Below are 13,991 nucleotides of genomic sequence, written 5' to 3' on the forward strand. Positions count from 1 at the left end.
AAGATGATGAGGGGATTTGATAGTTGTGTGCGGCCCAAAGGTAAGTTTAGAGCTTTCCAGGGCCAGAGTAGCTGCCGCTGCTGGGGCTCTGAGACAAGGGGCCCAGCCCCTACAGGTGGGGTCCAGTTGTTTTGATAGGTAGGCCACTGGGGCAAACGAGGGACCTTTGTTCTGTCCTAGAACCCCTAGAGCCAGGCCATGATTTTCATGAGTGTATAGTATGAATGGCTGTGAGAGGTCCGGAAGGTGTAGTGCGGGGGCCTGGACAAGTGCCTGCTGTAAGGATTTGAAGGCCGATTCTATGGGTTTAGATGGGTCTAGAGGCTCATTGGGGTCCCCCTTAGTCGCCTCATACAGAGGTCTGGCTAGGTTACTGTAATTAGGGATCCAGGAGCAGAGAAAGCCAGCCACACCCAGGAAAGAAAGGAGATCGGAAGGTCAGATTTGGTGGTTGGTGTCGGTAAGGAAGAGATAAGACTTTTACGGTCTGCAGTAATCTCCTCCGGTCCTGTGAAATTTTAACCCCGAGGTATGTTACTGCTGACTGGGAGAGCTGAACCTTGGTCGATGAAACCCGATAACCACGTTGGGCAAGAAAGTTAAGGAGTAGACACGGGTTCTCCTGGGAGGTTTGGAAATCAGGGCTGCACAGTAGAAGGTCATCTACATACTGTAGGAGAGAGCTTCTGGGCAGCGCCAGATCCCTCAAGTCCTTTGCTAGTGCCTGCCCAAAGAAGTGGGGACTATCCCTAAATCCCTGGGGTAGAACTGTCCACGTGAGCTGCTATGAGTGTCTAGTTTCTGGGTCAGTCCAGGTGAAAGCAAAGAGATCCTGACATTGTGGATCTAAAGGGATAGTGAAGAAGGCATCTTTCAGATCAAGGACCGTAAAAAAGAAGGAGGAAGGGGGGATAGAAGACAGAATGGTGTAAGGATTGGGCACAACAGGGGCTATGGGCAGTACTGCTGAGTTAATGGCTCTGAGGTCTTGAACCAGGCGATACGAGCCATTTGGTTTAATGACGGGAAGGATGGGAGTGTTGAAGGGAGAATTTGTGGGCCTTAGAAGACCTGAATTGAGAAGTTTGGAAATAGTAGGTTTAAGGCCGAGTAGATGTTAGGTTGGGACAGAGTATTGGGGGACCAAAGGGAAGGAGTCAGGATTTTTGCGGTGGATAAGGACTGGAGTATGGTGTTTGGCTATGGATGGATTAGAGGTGTCCCAGACTATAGGGTGGACCTTATCTGGGGGTAATGGGGGAACGACCGAGGCCGAGTCTGAGTCAGCAGTGGAGACAAGAAAGACGGAGGCCGAGGGTGTGTAGGCAGAGGGAGTCAGTGAGACTGTTGCATGGAATTTAGATAAGATATCTCTCCCCAGTAAAGGGGTAGGGCACTGGGGAATGACTAAGAAGCGGTGTGTGAACTGTATTCCTTCGAAAGTACAGAGTAGTGGTTGAGTTAATAGAGGGATGGTCTTTGTTTCCGAGACTCCCTCAATAGTAGTGGTAGATGGCGTTACGGGGCCCGAAAATTCGGGCAAGGTGGAGTAAGTGGCCCCGGAACCAACAAGGAAAGAGATCAGCTTACCTGACACGCGAAGATTTACCCTAGGCTCCTGATGCGTGATCGCCACCGGGGCCAGAGACCCAGGGCCCCGTCAGTCCTCTGTTGCCAGTCCCAGCAGATCTGTTAGGGATCCAGAGGTGGGGGTTTTCATTAGGGAGGAAGATCCAGCCCCCCTTCGGCGACTAGGGCAATCGACTCCCCAATGTCCCTCCACGTGGCAGCGTGGACAGAGGCCGGGAGGGGGTCTCGGATTTGGGCATTGTCTTGCCCAATGTCCATGCTGCTTGCATTTGAAGCAGGCACCCGGTGGGATTGATGTAGGTCCTTCTTTCTGAGTTGGCTAGGAGTCTTGGGATGTGGAGCCCTTAGGGCCTTCGCTAGCATAAGGTATTTTTCCTGATCTCTTTTTTTAAGGTCCTCCTTCTCCTGTTCTTCTCTCTTATGGAAGACCTTGAAGGCCACTTTAAGCAGTTCTTTCTGGGGAGTCTCAGGCCCATCCTCAAGCTTCTTTAGTTTTTTCCTTATGTCTGGGGCCAACTGGGATATAAAATGTGAGTGTAGTAAAGCCGTCCCCGCCGGGGAAGTAGGATCCATACGGGTATAGTTTAGAAGCACCTGTGAAAAACGGTCAAGGAATTCCCCAGGGTTTTCCTGTGGGCGCTGGGTAATCGCCTTCATTCTATCATAATTTACCGCCTTATTAGCCAGCCGGTGAAGAGCCTGGGTAACATAGTCAAGCATAGGGTTCCGTGCCTCTCTATTCTGATGTCCAGGTTGGTAGTTCCAGTCGGGATCTTCCCGGGGAATGCAAGGGTGCCAATAGGGTTGGCGTTGTTACGGGTGTGGGCCTCGTCTGCTATTTGCTGAGCCGTGTCCCAGACTCGGTCTTTGTGTGATGGTGATAGAGAGGAAGTGAGAATAATGAAAATGTCGTGCCAGGTGAGATCATAAGGCTGAGTGAGGTATTTGAATTCTTTGATGTAGGTATCTGGGTCAGAGGAAAAAGAGCCAAGACGTTTTTCAATTTGTGAAAGATCAGAGAGTGAGAAGGGAATGGATACTCGAACAATACCCTCCGCCCCTGCAACCTCGCGCAAAGGGAACTGGCCAGCCACCTCTGAATTCGGTTGCGGGCGGTCTCGAGGGCGGAGGTTGGGCAGAGAGCGTACAGGGGAAAGTGGGCGGTTAGGGTTCTCGGAGGGTGAAGCATGGGATGCAGGTTTCGTGGTGGGGTTGTAAGGAGGTGGTGAGAGCGGGCGAGGTGGAGAGGAAAGGTCGGCTGGGTCGAAAGAGTCAGAGGACAGAGAAAGGGGCTGAGGACCGGTTTGAGGAGGTGAAGAGGACTTTGCGAGGAGGATCTGATGAGTAGAACATGAGGAGTAAAGAGAGGGGCGAGAGCGGAGGAAAAAGAAAGCCTGCACATAGGGGATTTCAGAAGCTTTCCCTGTCCGGTGGCAAAAATTATCTAGATCTCGGAGGATATTGGAATAAAAATGCCATTTCCAGGCCACTGAGAACCATTGTCGAGTTTATATCATGGACAGGCAGTGTTACAGAAAAAAAACGAGCTTCTTTGGTTTGATGTAGCCAGAAAGACCAAGGGTCGAGAGATTGGCGAGGAGATACCCTAAGGGTGTGTTTTGAGGGGGTTTGGACTGAGAGGTCCCCATGACCGGAGGGAAGGGCGATTGGAAGTTGGGGAAGGAACAAGGAGCATCCTCCTTTTCCCTCAGCCAACCTGTAGCGAGAGAGAGAGAGAGAGAGAGAGAGACGAGAAAAGGTTCCAAGGTCGTCACCCCGAGACCTTTCCCGCGGAGTAGAAGAGAATTCCCGGCCAGGTACCTGGGCTTTCGTAGAACGCACGAAACGTGTAGCCGAGTAGACAGGAAACTCTGTAGGCCCTAATACCCCTCCAGGTCACAGGGAGCTAGCAAAAAGGTGGCGGGGGGGGGGGGGGGGGGGGAGGAGTCCCTGAGGCCTACCGGAGAAGGGAAGCGACGAGATCCCCACGTGTCCTGGTGCGGCAGGGTTGGAGAGGTGTGCAGAGCGGGCCAATCAACTCAGAACCGTACCACCGAGCAGAGCCAGAGCAGGAATCAGAAGTTCGGGCCTAGGTTCGAGGATCGTCCATGCTCTGGTTCACCTCTCCCAGGCGCCAAAATGAAAGATCAGATGGAGACAAGTCTCCATGAGGCTGAGTCTCCCAATCTCCAGATGGACTGCAGGTTGACCCAGAGCCTGGCCACATGATAAGCCCTCTGCCTGATTCTACCCTCTGGATATAAAGACTTGGTTCTGGGGACGGGATCACTGGCCTGGTCCTCCGGCCCTTAGAGGAGCCTCATTCTCATCTCCTCCTTGAAAGATCAGACAGAGGCCTAAAAACAGGACTACAGGCTTTATTAGAGGAGAAGCACCTGCCGGGCTGTCTCACAAGGGGAGAGCAGCAACACGTGCAGGGGTGGGCACGCCTTTTGAGGGGCGGAATGGGAGGGGTTGGGGGGGCTTAGTGTACTCGGCGCACACTGATTGGTGGCTTACTGCATTGTCCATATAGGACAAGGGCTTAGGGTATTTGGCAAGTGTGGATTGGTGGTCTAATGTATAGTCCATATAAGGTACCTGGTTAGTCACTCAGGTATTTCTGGGCTGCAGGTTACGTCATACCCAGCCCGCCAGTTGGGGGAAGGGAGGATCTATCATTCCAGGCTTTTGGTAGTATTAAAAAAAAAAAAAGTGAGAGTCCGGGCAAGGTCAGGGGGTGAAGGTCTGTCTTCCGTAGCTACTTCCTGCTGAGAGGGGACGTCGTCAGGGGCATCTACCCAGTGTCTCAAAGATTCCGGTGACATAGGTGTCTCTAGGTTCTGAATTCAAGGCCAGATAGATTTCTCCCACCTTCTGGTTGGCGAACGCCTGCATTCTGTTCTGCAAAAAATTAGTGAAACAGCGCATGAGACAGGGGCCAAAGAGCAAGATTAAAAGAATAAACACCAGTGGGCCTAATAGTGGGAGGAGCCATGGTATAAGTGAGCCAAAGATGTCATATCCCCCTTCTAGCTGGTTACGTTGTCTTTGGTCAATCCTGTCCCGCAGGGATTTAATGTGATCTTTGACAATTCCTGATTCATTTACAAAGTAGCAGCATTCTTCCCCAAGAAAGACACAGGTACCTCCTTTTTTCTGCTGTCAAGAGATCTAAAGCACGCCGGTTCTGTAGGGCTACTGCTGCTAGGGAGTCTACCTGCCTTTGAAGGGATTCAAGGGAATTGCTAATGATGGAGATATCTTCTGAAAATTCAGCAGACAATTTGTGGTAGAAATGAACAGAGGAGGAAATGCCTCCTACGCCTGTCCCTACTGCAGTGAGGACTCCCGTACCCACTAAGAAGGGAACAAGGGCCGCCCTTTTGTGGCGAGACCTGAGAAGACCAAGAGAGGATTCGAGTTCTCCCTCTGTTCTGATAGAAAGATTGGGAGTTAGGAAGACATAAAGGCAGAGAGAGTGTGACAGGTCCCGGGGGACACAGGTGTAGGCTGTAGTCCCACAGAGGAGAAAAATACCTGGTGGAGGACAGGCTAAGGGAGGGGGTAAATTTATAGATTGTGCACAGTAGTAAGGTGCCAGAGTAGCTGAGGTAGTGATTTGAGAGGTATTTGTTAAACAGGTAGTGTTTTCCGTATTAAAGAGAGAGATGTTGTATAGGGTGCGTTGAGGTCTGGTATAGGTGAGAGTTAAGTTAGTAGTCCAATAGGTTGGGATTGGAGTGGCTATGATGAGGGTTCGAGCCAGTGACAGACAAATCCAGCAGGATGTAGAGAAGGAGGGTTTGATGTTAGAGAGTAGATGGAATGTTGTGTTGATGAGGGTGGGCAAGGGAGTAGGTTCGGGGTCTGCAGGGCGAGAGAGAATGTCCTTTAGTGGGGGAGGGATAGGTCGAGGATTAATGTAGGTTTTGATAAAGACAATTATACCCCTGGGGTCCCTACCTCTCCCATCTATTCTAATTCCTGCTGGCTGAGCCTGTTTCCAGAGTGGGTCTGCTGGGTTTGATATGGTAAAGCTGACAGGATTACACGTAAGGGGGCCACAGTCCGAGGGGGGTCTGAGGTTTACTAGCGGACTACGTAAAGCACCAGAGTGGTAGTGAGAACACTGCCAATATGGACAGTAGAACCCCCCTACATCATCACAATCCCCTTTCTGGCGATATTGCATGCATAGATATTTGTGGTCGGTGGCATAGGCCTGATACCACCCACCACAGCTAGACCACCCCGGGGCCATGGCCGCGCAGGCATCGAAATAAAGAGTGACACTAGAGGATTTCCCATCCCAGACAGTAGAATTGATGACTCCCTCATCATCCCAAGTCCGTTCCACCTGAAAAGACCAAAAACCTTCACTGGTGCACTCATTGTTAGCTGTCTGTAGGAGGATTATGGTGAGGAGACGAGACATGTAAAAAGGAATTCGAAAACCTGAGCTTCTTCCGGAGTAAAAAATTGGAGGGTCCCTTGCCAGGTAAGATCCACCGTCCATGAGTGTATGTCTTCTGGGGAAGCAGATCGTGGTCGCCACCAGGACCAGTCCTCAGGATGCGCTGCAGGAAATAGTAGAATTTAGCCTGTGAGGAATGATGGGCCATCAGGTCCTGGATGGTGTCCTTGAGTCCTCTTCCGGGATGGTGGGGAGACATTTGGTGAGCCTGAGAGGGGTGGGTCCTGTGGGGGTAGAAGTGTAGGAAGGTGGTGTTTGGTGTAGAGGTTTGTATGGCTTAATGTGAGAGAGGTGATACCAGCGGTGTATTCCCTGTACCTTTGCTGCCAGAGGGGTGGATAGTATGACTGGGAAAGGCCCCTCCCATGTGGGTGTTAAGGATGCCTTTCCTTTTTTCTTGACATAGACCAAGTCCCCAGGGAGGACTGAGAGATGAGTAGAAGTTGTAGGAAAGGGACGAGGGAGAAGATTATCAGCGTGTTGTTGTAAGAGTGCCCTCATATGGGCAAAAGCAGGGAAGTAATCTCCCAGGGGAAGGGAATTGTCCTCCGGGGTTTGGAGGACAAAAGGCCGCCCGTACATGATCTCGAAGGGGCTTAGAAGTAGTGGTTGTCGTGGCATGGCCCTCAGTCCCATTAGTGCCAGGGGGAGAAGTTCAGTCCATGGCATATGGAGCTCTAAGGATAGTTTGGTTAGATGTGTCTTTAAGAGACGATTGGCCTTTTCTACTTTACCCGAAGACTGAGGGTGGTAGCGGATGTGGAGGTTCCATTTGATGTTTAGCGTTTGAGAGACCAGCTGCGTTATCTGAGAGATGAAAGCGGGACCGTTATCAGATTGCAAAGACATCGGAAAGCCAAAGCGGGGAATGATGTCGTGGGTGAGGGCTACCACTACTGTTTGAGCATTTTCCCTGCTGGTGGGATAGGCTTCTATCCATCCTGAAAATGTGTCAACTAGAGAGAGGAGATAACGGTGTTTTTTATGTGGGGGCATGTGTGTGAAGTCTATTTGCCAATCCTGCCCTGGGAGGTTTCCTTCTACCTGGTGTGTTGGGAAAGAGCGAGGGCGGGCTCCACCCTGAGGAGAGCAGGGATTGCAGATATCACATGTGCTGGTTATCTTCTGTATTAAGGAGGATAAAGACGGAAAAGACAGGAAGCTAGTAACGTACAGCAGAAGGGGTTTTTGTCCCACATGGAAAGTGTTATGGATTCCCTGGAGTATCTCTGTTGCTTGGGCCTGTGGGAGGATGAATTTTCCTGCCTGTATGTACCACCATTGCTTCTGGGCATATCCTAGATACTTGAGATGTTCTTCTTTTGAGTATTGTGGGGAGATTGTAGGTAAGGCCAGTAGTGTTAAGTTAGTCTGGGTGGTGCCTGACTGGGCAACTCTTTTTGCTGTCCTGTCTGCCAGGTTATTGCCGATAGCAATAGGGTCCGTAGAATTCTGGTGTCCTTTGCAATGTATGATGGCAGCTGCTTTGGGCAGCAAGGCTGCATTGAGTAAGGCTTTAATGTATGTATGGTTGTGTAGGGGATTGCCTTTGGTGGTTAGAAATCCCCTCTCGCGCCATATGCTGGCACCAGAATGAATTATGTGGTATGCATATTTAGAGTCAGTGTAGATATTTATGGACTTGCCAACCGAGATGGTTAGGGCTCTGGTAAGGGCTATGAGTTCTGCTTGCTGAGATGTTGTGTTGTGGGGGAGACGTCTAGCTTCTATTATGGATGGATCGCTAGATACTGTAGCATATCCTGCTTTACATAGTCCCTCCTTTGTGCGGGTGGAGCTTCCGTTGATGTAGAGGGTTTGTTCGGGCGTGGAGAGAGGAGTGGGTGAAACATGAGGAAAGGGAGACATGAACTGGGTAATTGTTTCAATGCAGGAGTGGAGAGGAGGATCTGTCCCAACGGGGAGGAGAGTAGCAGGATTCAAGGGAGAGCAAGGAGTGAGAGAAAACCGGTGGTTTTCAATGAAAACTAGATGGTATGCCTGAAGTCGTGAAAGTGAGAGATGTTGTATAGCCTTGTGGGTCACAAGGTCCTGAAGATGATGAGGGGATTTGATAGTTGTGTGCGGCCCAAAGGTAAGTTTAGAGCTTTCCAGGGCCAGAGTAGCTGCCGCTGCTGGGGCTCTGAGACAAGGGGCCCAGCCCCTACAGGTGGGGTCCAGTTGTTTTGATAGGTAGGCCACTGGGGCAAACGAGGGACCTTTGTTCTGTCCTAGAACCCCTAGAGCCAGGCCATGATTTTCATGAGTGTATAGTATGAATGGCTGTGAGAGGTCCGGAAGGTGTAGTGCGGGGGCCTGGACAAGTGCCTGCTGTAAGGATTTGAAGGCCGATTCTATGGGTTTAGATGGGTCTAGAGGCTCATTGGGGTCCCCCTTAGTCGCCTCATACAGAGGTCTGGCTAGGTTACTGTAATTAGGGATCCAGGAGCAGAGAAAGCCAGCCACACCCAGGAAAGAAAGGAGATCGGAAGGTCAGATTTGGTGGTTGGTGTCGGTAAGGAAGAGATAAGACTTTTACGGTCTGCAGTAATCTCCTCCGGTCCTGTGAAATTTTAACCCCGAGGTATGTTACTGCTGACTGGGAGAGCTGAACCTTGGTCGATGAAACCCGATAACCACGTTGGGCAAGAAAGTTAAGGAGTAGACACGGGTTCTCCTGGGAGGTTTGGAAATCAGGGCTGCACAGTAGAAGGTCATCTACATACTGTAGGAGAGAGCTTCTGGGCAGCGCCAGATCCCTCAAGTCCTTTGCTAGTGCCTGCCCAAAGAAGTGGGGACTATCCCTAAATCCCTGGGGTAGAACTGTCCACGTGAGCTGCTATGAGTGTCTAGTTTCTGGGTCAGTCCAGGTGAAAGCAAAGAGATCCTGACATTGTGGATCTAAAGGGATAGTGAAGAAGGCATCTTTCAGATCAAGGACCGTAAAAAAGAAGGAGGAAGGGGGGATAGAAGACAGAATGGTGTAAGGATTGGGCACAACAGGGGCTATGGGCAGTACTGCTGAGTTAATGGCTCTGAGGTCTTGAACCAGGCGATACGAGCCATTTGGTTTAATGACGGGAAGGATGGGAGTGTTGAAGGGAGAATTTGTGGGCCTTAGAAGACCTGAATTGAGAAGTTTGGAAATAGTAGGTTTAAGGCCGAGTAGATGTTAGGTTGGGACAGAGTATTGGGGGACCAAAGGGAAGGAGTCAGGATTTTTGCGGTGGATAAGGACTGGAGTATGGTGTTTGGCTATGGATGGATTAGAGGTGTCCCAGACTATAGGGTGGACCTTATCTGGGGGTAATGGGGGAACGACCGAGGCCGAGTCTGAGTCAGCAGTGGAGACAAGAAAGACGGAGGCCGAGGGTGTGTAGGCAGAGGGAGTCAGTGAGACTGTTGCATGGAATTTAGATAAGATATCTCTCCCCAGTAAAGGGGTAGGGCACTGGGGAATGACTAAGAAGCGGTGTGTGAACTGTATTCCTTCGAAAGTACAGAGTAGTGGTTGAGTTAATAGAGGGATGGTCTTTGTTTCCGAGACTCCCTCAATAGTAGTGGTAGATGGCGTTACGGGGCCCGAAAATTCGGGCAAGGTGGAGTAAGTGGCCCCGGAACCAACAAGGAAAGAGATCAGCTTACCTGACACGCGAAGATTTACCCTAGGCTCCTGATGCGTGATCGCCACCGGGGCCAGAGACCCAGGGCCCCGTCAGTCCTCTGTTGCCAGTCCCAGCAGATCTGTTAGGGATCCAGAGGTGGGGGTTTTCATTAGGGAGGAAGATCCAGCCCCCCTTCGGCGACTAGGGCAATCGACTCCCCAATGTCCCTCCACGTGGCAGCGTGGACAGAGGCCGGGAGGGGGTCTCGGATTTGGGCATTGTCTTGCCCAATGTCCATGCTGCTTGCATTTGAAGCAGGCACCCGGTGGGATTGATGTAGGTCCTTCTTTCTGAGTTGGCTAGGAGTCTTGGGATGTGGAGCCCTTAGGGCCTTCGCTAGCATAAGGTATTTTTCCTGATCTCTTTTTTTAAGGTCCTCCTTCTCCTGTTCTTCTCTCTTATGGAAGACCTTGAAGGCCACTTTAAGCAGTTCTTTCTGGGGAGTCTCAGGCCCATCCTCAAGCTTCTTTAGTTTTTTCCTTATGTCTGGGGCCAACTGGGATATAAAATGTGAGTGTAGTAAAGCCGTCCCCGCCGGGGAAGTAGGATCCATACGGGTATAGTTTAGAAGCACCTGTGAAAAACGGTCAAGGAATTCCCCAGGGTTTTCCTGTGGGCGCTGGGTAATCGCCTTCATTCTATCATAATTTACCGCCTTATTAGCCAGCCGGTGAAGAGCCTGGGTAACATAGTCAAGCATAGGGTTCCGTGCCTCTCTATTCTGATGTCCAGGTTGGTAGTTCCAGTCGGGATCTTCCCGGGGAATGCAAGGGTGCCAATAGGGTTGGCGTTGTTACGGGTGTGGGCCTCGTCTGCTATTTGCTGAGCCGTGTCCCAGACTCGGTCTTTGTGTGATGGTGATAGAGAGGAAGTGAGAATAATGAAAATGTCGTGCCAGGTGAGATCATAAGGCTGAGTGAGGTATTTGAATTCTTTGATGTAGGTATCTGGGTCAGAGGAAAAAGAGCCAAGACGTTTTTCAATTTGTGAAAGATCAGAGAGTGAGAAGGGAATGGATACTCGAACAATACCCTCCGCCCCTGCAACCTCGCGCAAAGGGAACTGGCCAGCCACCTCTGAATTCGGTTGCGGGCGGTCTCGAGGGCGGAGGTTGGGCAGAGAGCGTACAGGGGAAAGTGGGCGGTTAGGGTTCTCGGAGGGTGAAGCATGGGATGCAGGTTTCGTGGTGGGGTTGTAAGGAGGTGGTGAGAGCGGGCGAGGTGGAGAGGAAAGGTCGGCTGGGTCGAAAGAGTCAGAGGACAGAGAAAGGGGCTGAGGACCGGTTTGAGGAGGTGAAGAGGACTTTGCGAGGAGGATCTGATGAGTAGAACATGAGGAGTAAAGAGAGGGGCGAGAGCGGAGGAAAAAGAAAGCCTGCACATAGGGGATTTCAGAAGCTTTCCCTGTCCGGTGGCAAAAATTATCTAGATCTCGGAGGATATTGGAATAAAAATGCCATTTCCAGGCCACTGAGAACCATTGTCGAGTTTATATCATGGACAGGCAGTGTTACAGAAAAAAAACGAGCTTCTTTGGTTTGATGTAGCCAGAAAGACCAAGGGTCGAGAGATTGGCGAGGAGATACCCTAAGGGTGTGTTTTGAGGGGGTTTGGACTGAGAGGTCCCCATGACCGGAGGGAAGGGCGATTGGAAGTTGGGGAAGGAACAAGGAGCATCCTCCTTTTCCCTCAGCCAACCTGTAGCGAGAGAGAGAGAGAGAGAGAGAGAGAGAGAGAGACGAGAAAAGGTTCCAAGGTCGTCACCCCGAGACCTTTCCCGCGGAGTAGAAGAGAATTCCCGGCCAGGTACCTGGGCTTTCGTAGAACGCACGAAACGTGTAGCCGAGTAGACAGGAAACTCTGTAGGCCCTAATACCCCTCCAGGTCACAGGGAGCTAGCAAAAAGGTGGCGGGGGGGGGGGGGGGGGGGGGGGAGGAGTCCCTGAGGCCTACCGGAGAAGGGAAGCGACGAGATCCCCACGTGTCCTGGTGCGGCAGGGTTGGAGAGGTGTGCAGAGCGGGCCAATCAACTCAGAACCGTACCACCGAGCAGAGCCAGAGCAGGAATCAGAAGTTCGGGCCTAGGTTCGAGGATCGTCCATGCTCTGGTTCACCTCTCCCAGGCGCCAAAATGAAAGATCAGATGGAGGCCTAAAAACAGGACTACAGGCTTTATTAGAGGAGAAGCACCTGCCGGGCTGTCTCACAAGGGGAGAGCAGCAACACGTGCAGGGGTGGGCACGCCTTTTGAGGGGCGGAATGGGAGGGGTTGGGGGGGCTTAGTGTACTCGGCGCACACTGATTGGTGGCTTACTGCATTGTCCATATAGGACAAGGGCTTAGGGTATTTGGCAAGTGTGGATTGGTGGTCTAATGTATAGTCCATATAAGGTACCTGGTTAGTCACTCAGGTATTTCTGGGCTGCAGGTTACGTCATACCCAGCCCGCCAGTTGGGGGAAGGGAGGATCTATCATTCCAGGCTTTTGGTAGTATTAAAAAAAAAAAAGTGAGAGTCCGGGCAAGGTCAGGGGGTGAAGGTCTGTCTTCCGTAGCTACTTCCTGCTGAGAGGGGACGTCGTCAGGGGCATCTACCCAGTGTCTCAAAGATTCCGGTGACATAGGTGTCTCTAGGTTCTGAATTCAAGGCCAGATAGATTTCTCCCACCTTCTGGTTGGCGAACGCCTGCATTCTGTTCTGCAAAAAATTAGTGAAACAGCGCATGAGACAGGGGCCAAAGAGCAAGATTAAAAGAATAAACACCAGTGGGCCTAATAGTGGGAGGAGCCATGGTATAAGTGAGCCAAAGATGTCATATCCCCCTTCTAGCTGGTTACGTTGTCTTTGGTCAATCCTGTCCCGCAGGGATTTAATGTGATCTTTGACAATTCCTGATTCATTTACAAAGTAGCAGCATTCTTCCCCAAGAAAGACACAGGTACCTCCTTTTTTCTGCTGTCAAGAGATCTAAAGCACGCCGGTTCTGTAGGGCTACTGCTGCTAGGGAGTCTACCTGCCTTTGAAGGGATTCAAGGGAATTGCTAATGATGGAGATATCTTCTGAAAATTCAGCAGACAATTTGTGGTAGAAATGAACAGAGGAGGAAATGCCTCCTACGCCTGTCCCTACTGCAGTGAGGACTCCCGTACCCACTAAGAAGGGAACAAGGGCCGCCCTTTTGTGGCGAGACCTGAGAAGACCAAGAGAGGATTCGAGTTCTCCCTCTGTTCTGATAGAAAGATTGGGAGTTAGGAAGACATAAAGGCAGAGAGAGTGTGACAGGTCCCGGGGGACACAGGTGTAGGCTGTAGTCCCACAGAGGAGAAAAATACCTGGTGGAGGACAGGCTAAGGGAGGGGGTAAATTTATAGATTGTGCACAGTAGTAAGGTGCCAGAGTAGCTGAGGTAGTGATTTGAGAGGTATTTGTTAAACAGGTAGTGTTTTCCGTATTAAAGAGAGAGATGTTGTATAGGGTGCGTTGAGGTCTGGTATAGGTGAGAGTTAAGTTAGTAGTCCAATAGGTTGGGATTGGAGTGGCTATGATGAGGGTTCGAGCCAGTGACAGACAAATCCAGCAGGATGTAGAGAAGGAGGGTTTGATGTTAGAGAGTAGATGGAATGTTGTGTTGATGAGGGTGGGCAAGGGAGTAGGTTCGGGGTCTGCAGGGCGAGAGAGAATGTCCTTTAGTGGGGGAGGGATAGGTCGAGGATTAATGTAGGTTTTGATAAAGACAATTATACCCCTGGGGTCCCTACCTCTCCCATCTATTCTAATTCCTGCTGGCTGAGCCTGTTTCCAGAGTGGGTCTGCTGGGTTTGATATGGTAAAGCTGACAGGATTACACGTAAGGGGGCCACAGTCCGAGGGGGGTCTGAGGTTTACTAGCGGACTACGTAAAGCACCAGAGTGGTAGTGAGAACACTGCCAATATGGACAGTAGAACCCCCCTACATCATCACAATCCCCTTTCTGGCGATATTGCATGCATAGATATTTGTGGTCGGTGGCATAGGCCTGATACCACCCACCACAGCTAGACCACCCCGGGGCCATGGCCGCGCAGGCATCGAAATAAAGAGTGACACTAGAGGATTTCCCATCCCAGACAGTAGAATTGATGACTCCCTCATCATCCCAAGTCCGTTCCACCTGAAAAGACCAAAAACCTTCACTGGTGCACTCATTGTTAGCTGTCTGTAGGAGGATTATGGTGAGGAGACGAGACATGTAAAAAGGAATTCGAAAACCTGAGCTTC

General features: G+C 50.9%; 1 protein-coding gene across 1 annotated transcript; it reads right to left on the minus strand.

The window, feature by feature from the left end:
- Positions 1-1,929: 1,929 nt before the first annotated feature.
- On the minus strand, positions 1,930-13,788 carry LOC139011551 (syncytin-1-like). The gene is made up of 5 exons (XM_070417045.1): positions 11,685-13,788; positions 9,713-10,679; positions 6,049-6,170; positions 3,552-4,494; positions 1,930-2,557 (listed from the first exon to the last, which is right to left on the minus strand). Exon 1 carries the CDS (start codon positions 13,786-13,788, stop codon positions 12,628-12,630), a length of 1,161 nt encoding a protein of 386 aa, XP_070273146.1. The 3' UTR covers positions 1,930-2,557; positions 3,552-4,494; positions 6,049-6,170; positions 9,713-10,679; positions 11,685-12,627.
- Positions 13,789-13,991: the final 203 nt, after the last annotated feature.

The sequence above is a fragment of the Myotis yumanensis genome, unplaced genomic scaffold, assembly GCF_028538775.1.
Source record: "Myotis yumanensis isolate MYYU_CA2020_CCGP unplaced genomic scaffold, mMyoYum1.0.hap1 SCAF_5, whole genome shotgun sequence".
In the NCBI taxonomy this organism is placed as follows: Eukaryota; Metazoa; Chordata; class Mammalia; order Chiroptera; family Vespertilionidae; genus Myotis; species Myotis yumanensis.